The sequence below is a fragment of the Rhinoraja longicauda genome, chromosome 11 (assembly GCF_053455715.1).
Source record: "Rhinoraja longicauda isolate Sanriku21f chromosome 11, sRhiLon1.1, whole genome shotgun sequence".
NCBI classification, from domain to species: domain Eukaryota; kingdom Metazoa; phylum Chordata; class Chondrichthyes; order Rajiformes; family Arhynchobatidae; genus Rhinoraja; species Rhinoraja longicauda.
In genome coordinates, this window is record NC_135963.1 from 1,303,977 (window position 1) to 1,321,099 (window position 17,123).

Genomic DNA, 17,123 nt, shown 5'->3' on the forward strand with positions numbered 1-17,123 from the left:
CTAAAGAAATCTTTCACCTCCTTCCTAAAAGAACATCCTTTAATTCTGAGGCTATGTTCTCTAGTCCTAGACTCTCCCACTAGTGGAAACATCAATAGACAATAGACAATAGGTGCAGGAGTAAGCCATTCGGGCCTTCGAGCCAGCACCGCCATTCAATGTGATCATTCTGAAGTATCCCCTCATTCTTCTAAACTTAGTCTGGTCTTAAATATAAGTGCCATGAGCCGCATCCTTTCCCAGATAGAGCCTGCTATCTGGGAATGAATGGCATGCTTATTTTCAGATTTCAACGGCACATTGGTTGAATCGTTCATCCGATTGGAATATCTTAAAGTGCAAAATTTTGTAGAATTCACTTATGAGAAAAATATTGGCGAATTGAATCATATCAAAATAGATTCTGATCTCATGTGTAGGAAGGAAATGCAGATGCTGGTTTAAACCGAAAATTAACACAAAAAGCTGGAGTAGCTCAATGGGTCAGACAGAAAAGGAACACGTGACGTCACCTATTCCTTTTCTCCAGAGATGCTGGGCTGACCTGCTGAGTAACTCCAGCTTTTTGTGTCTAATTTAGATTCTGATCTCTTCAGGTGTTTATGTATTAAATAACACAAATCCTTGGCAGGGCATGGAGGGGTTGAATAAATCCTTGTTGGATTTTCTAAGAAGTTGGTGATTTGTATGTCTGGTGCAAGAGCGTAATGAGTAAACATTAATGCAAGAAGCATTGAAAGCATCTCCAGAAAAGATTGTATTGTCAGCCTCTTTCTCTGAAGGGCTTGATGATGTTTGAGGCTATTTCATGTATTTCTGAAAGAACTGTGCATTAAAAATTGACTGTGCTACAGTTGGGTGAGAATCTGCCCTGTATTCCCCTGTTTTAAGTGCTTGGCACGCACATAATATGCTATGATCTACGAGGCTAGAGACAAATGGTGGGATGGGATTGGTGTTTTTTCAGCTGACATGAGGAGAATGATGAATGGCTACAACAGTTAGATTTGATGGGGATAATCCCAGGTGCAGTGATACAGCTTGAAATTGCTTGCCGAGAATGTCAAGGGTGTTTATTATTATATTGCTGCCAGACAATTTTAATAGCAATTTTCACCTCGGGCAAAATTCTGTAGTCACAAACTGAAAGGAAGTTTTACTCTTCATGCAGCAGTGTCTGTAGCAAATCAGCCTTGCAGCAGGCCTAGCAAAACTCCAAACGCAAAATACTACAGATGCTGGAATTCTAAAGGAATAGTTTTGGAAATAGTTTAGTTTGGTTTATTGTTTCAGACAAGAATAAATGATGTTGTTTAAGTCTGGGACAGTGGGTAGAGTTTGGGGTGGGAGAGTGGAAGAACAAAACATGCAGCATATTGGTGATCGGTCTGAAGGAGGGTCCTGGCCCGAAACGTCACCCATTTCTTCGTTCCAGAGATGCTGCCTGTCCCGCCGAGTTACTCCAGCTTTTTGTGTCTAGCTTCATCAGATTGGTGAAGACAGGCCTGGACTCTTTAGAATTGTTCAAAGGGGCTGTGGCTGAAAGGTTACAGAAACAATCACGTTAATAAATTCAGAACTGAGTGTGGAATTTGCAGTCAAATGGGATTAGAGCAATGTTTTAACCATATTTAAAGAGAATTATTTGAATGAGTACTTCCGAGAGAGTTGAGTGGCAACACTGTCTGTGTTGCACCATGTTGTCTGCCCCAGGAGACACAGATTCCAGGAGAAATGTCACAGAAAGGCAACTGATTTCATGCAGTAATGACACCGACTGCATTGGAAACTTATGCCTTGTGTTTCATTCTTTGCTCCTCCTTTCCCCATTGCTTTTAAGTGCCACTAAAGGAAAGATTAATCTTTCTTGGTCTAAAAATACCTCATGTTGTTACTGTATACTATTAAATAACCTTGCAGTTTACTATTCGACAAGCAGTACAATGAGTAGCATTGTTTGAAATGATCATGAGTGTCTTTTTTTCTTGACTACAGTAGTTTCATGTCAGATCTATACTGCAAATAGCTAGAGTATAGGCCTTTCACTGTTCAGAAATATTTCCTGCTGCAATGCAGAGAATCAGATTAGGAGAAAAACCTTTGGAGTACTGTGTGCAGATGTAGTCACCATACTCACTAGAGGCAGGATGAGATTGTACTGAAGAGGGTGAGGCGGAGATTCACCAGCATGTTGCCTGGATTAGAGGCTTCAATTATGAGGAGAGATTGAAGAATAGGCTGTGTTTGTTTTCTCTGGAGTAAAGGAGGCTGAGGGATGAATCTGATAGAGATATGTAAAGTTATTACAGGCAGAGATAGTGTAAATATTCAGAATCATCTTCCATGACTGGGGCATCAAAAAAAGTGTAGGTTTGAGGTGAAAGGAGGAAGCTTTAAAGGGATTTGATGAGAAACTGCTTTATATCTGGAACTTGCAGCCAAAGGAAGTAGTGGAGATACAATTACAATGTTTAAGAGATGTTGAGACACTTAAATAGGCAATCAGTAGAGAGATAGGGGATGAGTGCAGGGCAATTGCATTAGTGTAGGTGTGGATGCACATGTGTGATGAATGGTCCATTTCTGTACTGTACCGCTGTGACTGACTGCTTTTGTTTCACTGAAAATTGGCTGCCTTGTTGTCTTGTCTGATGTAGAACATATTAGTAGCGTCGGCATTTGTTCCAGACATCCCTGGTGCACTTTCCATGTAAAGTGTAAAAGAATGTGTGGAGTTCCCAGGCCCTGCTTTGGCATTCTACTTCCACAGGGATGGAAATTAAGTATGACATTTATTAGCTGACTATTGGCCAATTTAATCTATTGCTCTATTTTATTTGTAAAACCTGGCAGCAGATTGATTTAATTAACAAACCAAGTCATTATTTTCATGTTCTGATGATAGTTCATGTTGACATTTACACTATTTTGTATGAGCAATGCCATACTGAAAGTCAGCTTCAGAAAATAGTTACTCTTCGGGGGTGAATACAGCTGCTAAATTGGTGAGCAGAATACTGGCTATATTGCTGCTTACATGAAATGAAAACCATATGTGATGTGAATTGATATTTTGAGCCATGTTAACTGAAAGATTCGAAGTTGATAAAAAAAAAGAGGTTCTTATTGCAGCAGAACAATATAACAGACACCAGCAGAACAATATAATAGATGTCTTGCATTCCTTCCTTGCTAGGATGCTGGCATGTGAAGACAATTCCCTTTATCTTGCTCGTTGCCATTATTTACCCCTGAGACTTTATAGATCGCCAGCCAGCTGCTTCACAGCTCCCAACTTGTGTGGGAAGAGAGCAATTCCTGTGAAATTAAGTATAGATTCTTTCCTAATGTATAATTCCAGTGAAGACTAGGATGAATAGGACATGGAGACTTCAATATTGTCTTAATACATCTTCCCCCAACCCCAGATACAAGGGGACAATTGAAGCACCACCACTAAAATGATTAATGGGCCCATAGTTGTTTAAGGATTGCAACAGGACCACACAGTTCATCCACTTGCCAACAACATGGGTAAAACTGATTGTTTCATGCAGAAAGTTAAACTGACGGTTTCATTTTAACAAAATGACAATACCCAACAATTTGTCAATTGCAAATATGTTATGGATGTGTTAAAGTTTGGTGTTTTTTTAAAGATTTGGAATAGTTTTTGTATGGACAGTAACATGATCTTAATTTTGGTTTTAGTACATACTGTGGATCCTTCCAATGGCTCTGTTTGTGCAATGGCAGTGTTAGCGACAGCAGCAACAACAAATGAATTCTCACCACCTTCCAGCCCTAGCCCTTTGAAAAAGGGGACTGTGGTTAACTGGTCCTTTCCTGAAAAGATAAAGTCTCCTCGAACTGTGAGGAAGCTTTCAATGAAAATGAAAAAGCTTCCTGAACTTAGCAGAAAATTAAGCATCAAAGGGACTTCAAGCCATAACTGTAATGAAAATAATTCATCATCCAAAGGCACGTATGGATCCTCGTTATCTTCTGGAATTGTGGTGAATGCTGCCAGTAGGAACGTCATCAGTCGTTATCACCTGGATACTAGTGTTGTATCGCAGAACTGCAAAAAGAAAAGTTCGGGAAGCTCCAAATCTGCCAGCAAAGGTGGCTACCTCAGTGACGGTGATTCACCAGAGCTCGTGGCTAAAGCGGGGAAGCACTCTTGTGAAAATAAACCTACAAAGGGGAACGTTGCTGCAACTGCTCATAAAACACACAGTGCAGAAATTGACATTGATGCTTTTAGGCATTACAGCTTTGTGGATCAGCCCAAATGTTCTCAGTATATTTCAGGACTAATGAGTGTACATTTTTATGGTGCTGAGGATTTAAAGCCACCAAGGATTGATTCTAGAGAAGTATTCTGTGCCATACAAGTAGATTCAGTCAACAAGGCCAGGACTGCTTTATTGACGTGTAGAACCACGTTTTTGGATATGGACCACACGTTCAATATTGAGCTGGAGAATGCACAACATCTCAAGCTGGTGGTCTTCAGCTGGGAGCCGACGCCGCGCCGGAACCGAGTTTGCTGCCATGGTACTGTGGTGCTACCCACACTCTTCAGGGTTTCCAAAATGCACCAACTGGCAGTAAAACTTGAACCTAGAGGCCTCATCTATGTCAAACTAACTCTGATGGAGCAGTGGGAAAACTCATTGGACAGCCCGGATGCAGAACGAGAACCAACGGTCTTTGGTGTTGAGGCGCGGAAAATAGTTGAAAAGGAAAACACAGGCTTGAGGGTGCCATTGTTGATGCAGAAATGTATCGTGGAAATTGAAAAACGAGGTTGTCAGGTAAGCCCCAAGTCACTTTGTTTCAATTGGAAGAGATCTGTGTTTTTATATTGTGCTATATATTTCATATTTCATAATAAGTCAGAAGGTTTTGGGTATAAGGCACATTCTGAAAATTTGAGTACGTTATCCCGACTGATACTAAAACATCGGGAGTCTGATGCACTAATGGAGTTGTGTGGCCTTTTGGGTGAAATATTAATTTTGAGATGATTTGGGTAGGACAAATAATACACTTTGAAAACACCCTTGTTACTGTGCTGGCCAACACCCATCTCAAGTAACACCATCAATTACAAATTATTTGTTTGTGAATTGTTTAATTATGGGACCTTGCTATGTATAATCTGTCAGTCACTTTTTTCCTTGCTTAGTGACTAAAGCATAATCACTGTTACAATTTGTTGTGAATTTAGTTTAATTTAAGTTTAGAGATGCAGCGCAGAACCAGGCCCTTCGGCCCACCGAGTCTACGCCGACCAGCGATCCCCGCACACTAACATTATCCTAAACACACTAGGGACAATTTTCAATTTTACCAAACCAATTGGCCTACAAATCTGTACGTTTTTTGGAGTGTGGGAGAAAACCGAAGCACCCGAAGAAAACCCACACAGGTCACGGGGAGAACATACAAACTCCGTACAGATAGGACCCATAGTTGGGATCAAACTCAGGTCTCTGGAGCTCTACCGCTGCACCACATGCTGGAATATTTTGGAATATTTTGAAAGCAGAAAATGTACGCGAGAAATTCATGTTTTGGGAGCAGAAAAGTTCAGAAGTGAATAAGAAATATTTAACATTAATTATTGCTGTCAAAATGGATAACCTTGCATTTATTCAGTTACTTCATCTGCTATGTACTTGTCCACTCTTTCAACCTCTCCAAATGAACCACTGGGTTAGAAAATTCCAGAATTCATCATTGAGAAGAAATTTGAATTTATTTATCTCAATGGCTACCCCTTTATCTTTTAACTATAAAATTTACACTCTGATGTTCATTAGGGTCATAGGTAGACACAAAATGCTACAGTAACTCAGCGGGTCAGGCAGCATCTCTGGAGAGAAGGAATGGGTGACGTTTCGGTTCGAGACCCTTCTTCAGACCTCCGGGACAAAGATAGGATGTAGTAGGAGACAGGAAGACTAGTGAGAGAACCAGACGATGTGTACATGTGTTAAATGTTATGCCCTCCGCACTTAACATGTAATTTAAATCGAAGATAGAAACAAAATGCTGGAATAACTCAGTAGGACAGGCAGCATCACTAGAGAGAAGAATGGGTGACCTCTCCAGAGATGTGCCTGTCCCGCTGAGTTACACCAGCATTTTGTGTCTATCTTCGGTTTAAACCAGCATCTGCAGTTCCTTCCTACACAAGTAATTTAAATCTACGACCTCTCTTGCTAACCCATGTGCAAAAGGAAGCACTTTCATTGCTTCTATCTAAACTTTGCATTTTAAATACATTTTTGCACATTTCATTGCTTGTAATTTACCGGGACCATGAATGGTGTTCTACAAATGAAGCTTTCTTCCCCATCTCACTTTTGCTATTCTAAAGAGAAAGTGGATATTATTTTTGCACATAATTGAAAATTGCTCATCTTTTGCATATTTATGATCAACTTCCTGAACTTTCATTCAAAGCCATGATATCATTGGAATAACACTTCAGCTATTAACTAAAGAGTGATTCATAGATGTATGGCGTGACTGGTTTGGTTTTACATTCAGTGCTCCTTTATATACAGTATATCCAAGTATCCTGCAAGCTTGCTTGACCTTGACAACTGGCCCTGCCACTTTGTGAATATGTACTCCTAATTTTCTTTGACCAAAAATGGCACCATTGAGCTGCTGTAATACCACACATTTTTCAGCGCTTAACGCAGCTTATCAGCAGAAATATATACAACCACAATCTGTAACCTTATGGTTCACATTTCCCTGACACTTACCATTATTATCCAGCCCAGGAAAACAGAATCATAGAAATGGGCAACACAGAAAATGAGCCCTGACAACTCACCACAACATTAGAGGCAGGAAACATGTTCCCAATGTTGGGGGAGTCCAGAACCAGGGGCCACAGTTTAAGAATAAGGGGTAGGCCATTTAGAACGGAGATGAGGAAAAACTTTTTCAGAAAGCCAATGGAATGTTGGCCTTCATAACAAGAGGAGTTGAGTATAGGAGCAAAGAGGTCCTTCTACAGTTGTACCGGGCCCTGGTGAGACCGCACCTGGAGTACTGTGTGTCCCGGAATGGCGGGACTGTCGTATGTTGAAAGGCTGGAGCAATTAGGCTTGTATACACTGGAATTTAGAAGGATGAGGGGGGATCTTATTGAGACATATAGGATAATTAGGGGATTGGACACATTAGAGGCAGGAAACATGTTCCCAATGTTGGGGGAGTCCAGAACAAGGGGCCACAGTTTAAGAATAAGGGGTAGGCCATTTAGAACGGAGATGAGGAAGAACTTTTTCAGTCAGAGAGTGGTGAAGGTGTGGAATTCTCTGCCTCAGAAGGCAGTGGAGGCCAGTTCGTTGGATGCTTTCAAGAGAGAGCTGGATAGAGCTCTTAAGGATAGCGGAGTGAGGGGGTATGGGGAGAAGGCAGGAACGGTGTACTGATTGAGAGTAATCAGCCATGATCGCATTGAATGGCGGTGCTGGCTCGAAGGGCTGAATGGCCTACTCCTGCACCTATTGTCTATTGTCTATAAATCTGTGGAATTCACTGCCTCAGAAGGCAGTGGAGGCCAATTCACTGAATGCATTCAGGAGAGAGCTAGATAGTGCTCTTAAGGATAGCGGAGGCAGGGGGTATGGGGAGAAGGCAGGAACGGGGTACTAATTGAGAGTGATCAGCCATGATCACATTGAAACATAGAAAGTAGGTGCAGGAGTAGGCCATTCGGCCCTTCGAGCCTGCACCACCATTCAATATGATCATTGTTGATCATCCAACTCAGTATCCTGTACCTGCCTTCTCTCCATACCCCCTGATCCCTTTAGCCACAAGGGCCAAATCTAACTCCCTCTTAAATATAGCCAATGAACTGGCCTCAACTACCTTCTGTGGCAGAGAATTCCACATAATGATGGTGCTGGCTCGAAGGGCCGAATGATCTACTCCTGCACTTGTTGTCTATTGTCTATGCTAATCCAATTTGACTTCATTAGGCCCATATCTCTCTGTGCCTTTTGTACGACCCATATCTCTGTGCCTTTTATACCCGTACCTGTCCAAATGCCTTTTAAATGTTGAAATTGTATCTGCCACCAGCACCTGCTCTGGCAGCTTCTTCTAGATTGTGATGGGCAGGGCCATGTGATCTCATCCTTCCGATATTTACATTTCTCCCTACTCACCTTAACCTGTGCCCTCTGGTTCTCAACTTGCATGACCCAGAAATAAAATTCTAGATGCCCTATTTATGTCCTTTGTGATTTTAAATCTCTATAATGTCTGTGATAAACTCAGCCTCCTATATTCTAGTGAGAATAAATCCAGTCTTCAATCACTCTTTTAGAACTAGACCTTGTACAAGACTTTGTTGAGAACATATTTGCTTGTGTTCAGTTTTGGTTACCCTGCTATAGGAAGGATGTTACTAAGCTGGGAACAGTGCAGTGAAGATTTGAGGATGTTGCCAGGACTTAGACGAATACAGCGTAGAAACGGGCCCTTCGGCCCAACTTGAGGAAGGACATCCTTGCTATTGAGGCAGTACAGCGTAGGTTCATGAAGTTAATCCCCGGGATGGTGGGACTGTCATATGAGAAAAGATTGGGAATACTGGGCTTGTATTCACTGGAATTTAGAAGGATGAGAGGGGATCTTATAGAAACGTATAAAATTATAAAAGGACTGGACAAGCTAGATGCGGGAAAAATGTTCCCAATGTTGGGGGAGTCCAGAACCAAGGACCACAGTCTAAGAATAATGGGGAGGCCATTTAAAACTGATGTGAGAAAAAACTTTTTCACCCAGTGTGTTGTGAATTTGTGGAATTCTCTGCTACAGAAGGCAGTGGAGGCCAATTCACTGCATGAATTTAAAAGAGAGTTAGATAGAGCTCTCAGGGCTAGTGGAATCAAGGGATATGGGGAGAAGGCAGGCACGGGTTACTGATTGTAGACAATCAGCCATGATCCCAATGAATGGCGGTGCTGGCTTGAAGGGCCAAATGGCCTCCTCTGCACCTATTTCCTATGTTTAACTTGCCTTTGCTGGCCAACATGCCTGCTTGCGTTTGACCCATATCCTCCTAAACCTGTCCTATCCATGAACCTGTCTAAATGTGTTTTAAACATTGTGATAATACCTGCCTCAACTACCCCCTGTGTTCCACATGTTCACTTTGTCCTTTGGTTCTTGATTCCCCTATTTTGGTAAACGTATTTGTGCATCTACCCCATCTAATTCCCTCATGATCTTATACACCTCTATAAGATCACCCCTCATCCTCCTGCACTCCAAGGAATGAAGTCCTAGCCTGCCCAACCTCCCCCTATACCTCAGGCCTCGAGTCCTGGCCACATCCTCGTAAAGCCTTCTCTGCACCCTTTCCAGCTTAACACCATGTTTAGGGCCTAAGCTATAGTGAGAGATTTGCGCTCACTGTGTTTTCTGGTGTTCTGGGAAACTATATTGATAGTGGAGGGCTTGAGTTATAAAGAGAAACTGGATAGTGTAGGGCTTTTTCCATGGATCGTAGGAGGTTGAGGGTGACCTTGTAGAGGAAAAATACAATCATGAAGGGTGTAGATAAGTCTTGCCCAATGTAGGGGAGTCTAAAATAAGAGGGCATAGATTTAGGGTAGGGGAAAGATTGAAAGGGACCTGAGAGGCAGCTTGTTCGCACGCAGTGGGTATGAGAATGAACTGCCAGAGGAAGCTGTAAATACGGGTACAATTACAATGTTTAAAATACATTTGGGCAGGTACATGGTTATCGTTATGCTGCATGAAAACAGGCATTTTGGCCCAACTCCATGCTGACCAAGTTGAAGTTGTGTTGTAATGCATTACATGCTGGAACAGCTCTGGTTTGCTCCTGACCTCATCAATTTACATTAAATATGCAAATATTGGTTGCAACCAAATAGATGTTTTTCTGAGCTATTTCCAGGAAATATTGAGCAACACGTTTGATATCTCTGAATATGTTGTATCTAGTGTGTTATGCTATTATGGTTCCATTTTCTTAGTGAATGCATTGGATTTGTGTGTCTCTGGAGCAACATCAGTTAGCTTGTGTTTACTGTTGTTTGCATTGATGTTACTCTGGGATATTCTGTGCTTCTATACAAATTAGTGTTAGCAGGAAGGGCAAGCATGTTTAATGACTTATCACAAGCATAGTTGCATCAATGTCAAAGCAATCTTTGATCAGTGTAAAGAATGTGAAGAAAGTAAACTATCCTCTAAGCTGCCTTAAATTTAGACACTTCTAAAAACAAAATTGGGAATTGTTTGCATTGATTCAATTCAATCGTGTATTTTGGCTGCGCTTTTAGGAAAAGGTGAGAAATGTGGTTGAAATTGTCTGGGCTGCTTCTTCAGTCAGTGGAAGTGTCTCTGGGCTCTCCTCACTTGGCCTTTTTTTTGGCTCCTTGTCTTCATTCCTTTATTGTGAACATCCAAAGTTTGCTACATGAAGTTAGTCAGATGGCCCGAGCTGCGAAATGGCAACAATTTACGTGCTGAAGAAGAGTTGATCTCTGAATTCATTGACGTAAATGTGTTGAACATTTGCTTTGAGTAGTCTCTCAGGTCAAAAACGTTATTCTTAAATCATCAATGTTATTTCAGGAAGATAGGACAAGATTCAGCATCTCAGATATAGTCACATCTCTTGCATAGACTCATAGAGTTGCACAGAAATATGGCAAAACAACTTTCGGCACAGTGACGCAACGGTAGTCCTAATGCCTTACAGCGCCAGAGTCCCGGATCCTGTCTACAGGTGCTTGTCTGTACGGAGTTTGTACGTTCTCCCTGTCACCTCAAGATTTTCGGTTTCCTCCCACACCAAAGACGTACAGGTTTGTGGGTTAATTGGCTTGGTATAAATGTTAAATTATCCCTTGGTGTGTTAGTGTGCGGGGATCGCTGGTCGGGGCAGACCCGATGGGCCGAAGGGCTTGTTTATGCGCTGTATCTCTAAACTAAACTAAATGTACCTTTTGCCCCAACCCAGCTACACTTACGGTGATGCCTATTTATGCAAATCCCACTGTGTTGGGCACATATCCCTCTGTATGCTGTAATTGTATCTGCATCCACCACTTCCTTTTATGCTTCTTTCCATATAACCATTGCAATTTATATGGAACAACTTGCCCCTCAGATCTCCTTTTAAATTTCTTCCCTCTCTCCTTAAACCTATGCGCTCTAGTTTTAGACTCTATTTACACTATCTATGCACCTCATTAATTTTCCCCTTTTATGTTTTTTACTTTGCAAGCTGAGGGCATTCACACGAGCAATCTTTTATTTTAAGCATACAATGCCAGATTCGATATTTTTAGTCACATGCAGGAAGATACAAATGATAGCATTTGTTAACAGTGCAGTTTCTATTCGGATTGCTGCCAAGCTATAACAAGTCATCAATTGTTGTCCTGTTTAAAATTAAGCGAATTACAAGTAGTTGTTTTGTGATTTCCAAGGTTTTTTGGTTTGAGGTCACAGTTATCATTATATCAGTTCTGGAGATGCTGCATTGCTCCAAGTAGCTTGTCATCATTGACGTTAAAATCATTTATGTACCTCTCCTCTCACCCATCTCTCAATTCTGTGGGCAATGCCAACTTTGCTTTATTGTCCACTCGACTGATGACAAAGAAGTCATTTTGAAGAATTTCTAAATCAATATTTACAGGAAAGTCTGAACTTTAAGAAAAAATGTCTCTGATATAAGCTCTGCAAGTGGTCATTCTCTTCTCCCCCCCCCCCCCCCCCACCCTGAATTATCATGAGAGGAATAGATTGGGTAGATGCACAAAGTCTCTTGCCCAGAGTAGGTGAATCGAGGACCAGAAGACATAGGTTTGAGGTTAATGGGAAAAGATTTAATTGGAATCTGAGGGCTAACCTTTTCACACAAAGGATAGTGGGTGTATGGAACAAGCTGCCAGAGAAGGTAGTTGGTGGCACTATCCCAACGTTTAAGAAACAGACAAGTACATAGATAGGACGGGTTGGTAGGGATATGGGTCAAATGCAGGCAGGTGGAAGTAGTGTAGATGGGACATGTTGGTTGGAGTGGGCAAGTTGGGCCGAAGGGCTTGTTTCCACGCTGTATCACTCTATGACTCTATCATCCAAAACCTTGTTCTGTGAACCAACAGGGTGTTTTCGAAAAACAAGCAAGTCGGTAAAGAGGATGATTGCAGAGTAACTGGCTGCTAAATGTTCACAGAGCCACCACGTGAGTTTGACCAAAATCAAATATTTTATCCCAGTAGAGCCTCTTGCAGCTCCAAAGTGCAAGAAAAAGGCTCTCCTTAGGAATCACAAGGTCCTTGTCATTAAACTGACTGGATATTTACTCTGCCCCATGCCCAGTCTACACCATGTGAACAGCATTTCTGAAAATAGATGTCACAACTTCCCCTCCTAGCCCACAAAAACCCCAACCAGCAGCATCAGCATCAGTGCCAGCACCTGCAACGTATTGGACTCTGTCAGGCTATCTAAGGACCTAAAGTAAATGTTCCAAGTTTGGGAATTTGAGAAGAGAAGGGAATTCTTTATAACAATGGTTGTGATGAGGTGCGCGCTCAACTCTAGTCTTTCATTTCTCTGCTTAGACAACATGCGAGGTCTCGTCTTTACAGCAAATAGAGTTTATAATTATTCATATATTGTTGCAGATTCCATGTAAGTGTTTGGAGAGGAACAAGATGTACACATCGCTTGGTCACCAACTCATTGAAAGATGCAAAGTTGTGTGATCTAGTGCTGATCCAACAATTGGAAGCTGGCCGTTGGCAAACATAATAGAAAAATTGTGATTTAATTTAGGAGGCTATTTTGGAAAGTTGAAAGTTCAGCAGCCACATAGAAGAAAGCTGAGCTGACCATTTGGATCTCCTGTTTATCTAGTCTTGTTAATGTTGAAGATTCTGGGATACATTGGGAAGGAAGACCGTGTGGATTAGCTGTGGCGGGCAGCCAAATGTGATCACTGACTTGATTGGCTGCACATCAATACATCCTTTTCTTGTTGCTTCCCACATTGACGTACCCTAATTAGAATGACATTGGCCTGAGCGGAGGCACATAGGCCTGAATATTGCTCAAAACTAGTTCCAGTAATGGCAGATGTGGTGACTGGTTGTTTTATTACCGATTCCATCAAAAATGTGATTTTTAATTCCCTCAGAAGAGAAATGAAAGTGAAATATGTGCATCATCTTTCCAGCCTGGTAATTAATATTGCAGTTAAAGGTTTTTTTTGCACACCTGTAACATTTGAGTCATTCATTACAGCTATTTAAATATTTCTCACAACAGCAAAGATTTATTTTCTCACTACTGAATTCACTTGGCATTTGTATTAATTTTATTGAATTTCCAACTTTCATTGTTAGGAGTGTTCTTGATGCACTGTTACAGGCAATTGCGTAGGAAGGAACTGCAGATGCTGGTTTAAATCGAAGATAGACACAAAATGCTGGAGTAACTCAGTGGGACAGGCAGCATCTCTGGATAGAAGGAATGGGTGATGTTTCGAGTCGAGACCCTTCTTCAGACTGATGACAGGGGAGTGGGCGGTACATTGCTAAGGAAATGTATAGATAAGGAAGTGTAAGGTGTGAAAACAGGACAAAGGGATGGAGATCAAGGAAAATGTAGAATAGATCATAGCGAAAAAAACTGCAGACGCTGGTTTAAATTGAAGGTAGACACAAAATGTTGGAGTAACTCAGCGGGTCAAGCAGCATCTCTGGAGAGAAGGAGGAATGGGTGACGTTTCGGGTCGATACCCTTCTTCAGACTGATGTCAGGGAAGGGGGAGGGGATAGAGAGAGAAAGCAGGGACTATCTGAAGTTAGAGAAGTTAATGTTCATACCGCTGGGGTATGAACTGCCCAAGCGAAATATGACGTGCTGTTCCTCCAATTTGCGCTGGGCCTCACTGACAATGGAGGAGGCTCAGGACAGAAAGGTCAGATTGGGAATGAGAGGGGGAGTTGAAGTGCAGAGCCACCGGGAGATCATTGTTAGTTAGGAGAAGGTAATAACAAAGCAAACAGATAAAATGCAGTCAGAGACAGTAAGTCCGATCGGAGAACTGGGAAGGCGAAGAGAATGGAGAGAGAGAAAGCAAGGGCTACTTGAAGTTAGAGAAGTCAATATTCATACCGCTGGGGTGTAAGCTGCCCAAACGAACTATGAGGTGCTGTTCCTCCAATTTGCGCTGGGCCTCACTCTGACAATGGAGGAGACCCAGGACAGAAAGGTCCGTGTGGGAATGGGAGGGGGAGTTAAAGTGTTAAGCAACTGTATTATATCGCATGTAATTGTCCTGGCTTGAACAAACATAAACAGACGTCTTGTTTCAGTGCCTTTGTCCAACTTGCCATGGTACAGTACAACATGGACTTCGATCCTCAAGTTCTACCTTCTGATACCATAATTTATCTACCTAACACCCAATAAGATAAAACAAAATTGAAGCTCTAAGACTTTAGTTAGGCCACATTTGGAGTATTGCGTGCATGTCTGGTCATCCCAGTACAGGAAGGACGTGGAGGCTTTGGAGAAGGTGCAGAAGAGGTTTGCCAGATTGCTGCCTGGAGAAGGAGGACTAGCTAGGAGGAGAGGTTGGACAGAATTGCATTATTTTCTCTAGAGCATTGGAGGGGAGACCAGATAGAGGTGTGTAAAATTATGGGAGGCATAGATAGGGTAGACAGTCAGAACCTTATGTCCAGGGTGGAAATATCAAAGTCTAGACCTCTGGAAATATCAATGTCTAGACCGTACAGCTTTGAAAATTAGAAAAGTTTAAAGGAGATGTGCGGGGTAAATTGTTATACAGAGATAATGCGTGCCTGGGACCCGATGCCAGGGGTGGTGGTGGAGGCAGATTCAATAGTGACGTTTAAGAGGCTTTTAGATAGGCACTTTGATATGCAGGGAATGTGGAGATATGGATCACGTGCAGGCAGAGGAGATTAGTTTATCTTGGCATCATGTTCAGCAGACACTGTGGGCCGGAGGGCCTGGCCTGTTCATGTGCTGTACTTTTCTATATTCAATGTTCTAAAAAATCATGAACAATATCTTTTTTGTGTATTAGAAATAAACCCTTCAAACGGAAGGTGGGCAGGTAGTGGTGAGGAAAAGCTAGCCTTAGCAATATACAACGGTCATGAAAGGCAATAGTAATCATACATATTATGAAAAACTGTTATAATTAAATTCTGCCAGTTTCAATGTCATAATTCACCAGGCACCTAAACGTCATAAAAAGCTAATTTAGCCAATCAATAATAATGACTCCAAAAGTAAAGTTCCATTTAATTTCCCCTTGGGACATGATTGTTCCTGGCACAGAAATCCATAGCATAAAAACTGATTACATTGTTGATTATCCTCCAAATGAGCTGCCTTCTATTCCAGGCATATCTTTCTATTTTTCCATCCTGTGTACTCATTTTGTTCCAAAAATGCATCTATGCTATTCCTCTCAACCATGCCCATGTTCTGCATTTAAAGTACCATTGTTTATAGCACTATCTATACTGCAGACATGGACATGGACATTCAGTTAGATTTGTAAGAGTTGTTTAATGCTACTTCAGTTCAAAATAAAGGGTATGATATGTATCTGGAATTGTGTGGAGTCTACACCTTTCTAAATTGTATCAGCATACAAATTGGATTTTGGCCATCGTCCAATAACTTCATGTCAGAACCACTCTTGCCAATTCTTGTTTTCTTGTTTTTTTAAAACTGTTTAAATTCCTAAATTACCCTGGTGAGATTTGATCTAATATTGTCTGGGTTGTTAGTCTGAGTCTTTACTCTTTCACTGTTCACTAAGGTTGTTGCTTTAGTGTCAGCAAAATAACAGTCAGTGTAAGTATTGAAGTGTGATTGACAGTTTATAATCTGACAACATTCATTTTGTAGAAAACATGCTGGAGTAACTCAGCGGGACAGGCAGCATCTCTGGAGAGAAGGAATGGGTGACGTTTTGGGTCGAGACCCTTCTTCAGACTGCCTGTCCTGCTAAGTTACTCCAGCATTTTGTGTCCACCTTCGATTTAAACCAGCATCTGCAGTTCTTTCCAACACTCATTTTGTAACGTTATAGCACTTAGTTCAATATGGCAGCTTTTTAATGGGCTTCCATATTGATTTAAAGGATAAAGTAGTGGTGGGAGTGAACTCAAATCCTTGAAAATATTTTTTAGAGAGAGAACTCTGATTTAGGATTGAACCAAAGATGTAGTTTAGATTTAGGTTTATGTACTGAAGTACAGTGAAAAACTTTGTATTGCATGCTATGCAAACAGATCAGATATACCATACAGAAATGCAATCAAGTCAAACTCAAGTATAATAGATAGAACAAAGGAGAAGATACAAGTGGATAGCACGCAACAAAAGCTTTTCACTGTACCTCGATACACGTGACAATAAACTAAACTAAACAAGTGTAGCACATCAGTTAGACAAACATCCTCAATGCGGTGAATCACAGTCCCCTAGCTTATGGAAGGATCATTCAGAAGCCTGATGACAGAGGGGAAGAAGCTGTTCCCTAGACGGGTGATGCGCACTTTCAAGCTTCTGTATCTTCAGCCGGACGGAAGAAGAATGAATGACCAGGGTGGGACAAGTCTCTTGTCATGTTGGCTGCTTTTCTGAGGTAGTGTGAAATGTAGATGGAGTCAATGATGGGAAGTCTAGTCTATGCGATGGATTAGGCTACATCTACAATCTGCAATTTCTAGCCGTCTTGGGCTGAGCTGTTCCCAAACCAAGCTGTGATGTAACCCGACAATATATTTTCTACTAATGCTTCCAAACTTGTTTATACAATGCTTCTCATTTCTTACTTGGAAAGAGAGCACAAGAAATTTCACGGCAGCATTATCGACATTGGCATCTACACAATAGTGGATGAAAAATTCCATAGATGTAAAATTCCACGTCTTCACATGAGTTTGCTCCCCTTCTGTGTTTAAAGCTCCATTGCTTTGTCAATATCGCAAATGGCAGGAAAGAGATGGACGGTCAGTTTGATTTGTCAGAGTTTA

The 17,123-nt window shown here is 41.5% G+C and overlaps 1 protein-coding gene across 1 annotated transcript in view; it reads left to right on the plus strand.

The window, feature by feature from the left end:
• The window catches only part of syde2 (synapse defective 1, Rho GTPase, homolog 2 (C. elegans)), a 97,144-nt gene that overhangs the window by 22,340 nt on the left and 57,681 nt on the right, over window positions 1-17,123 (plus strand). The window contains exon 3 of the mRNA XM_078408109.1: window positions 3,712-4,820. Within this exon, the coding sequence (XP_078264235.1) occupies window positions 3,712-4,820 (1,109 nt within the window). The remainder of the gene's footprint in view (window positions 1-3,711; window positions 4,821-17,123) is intronic.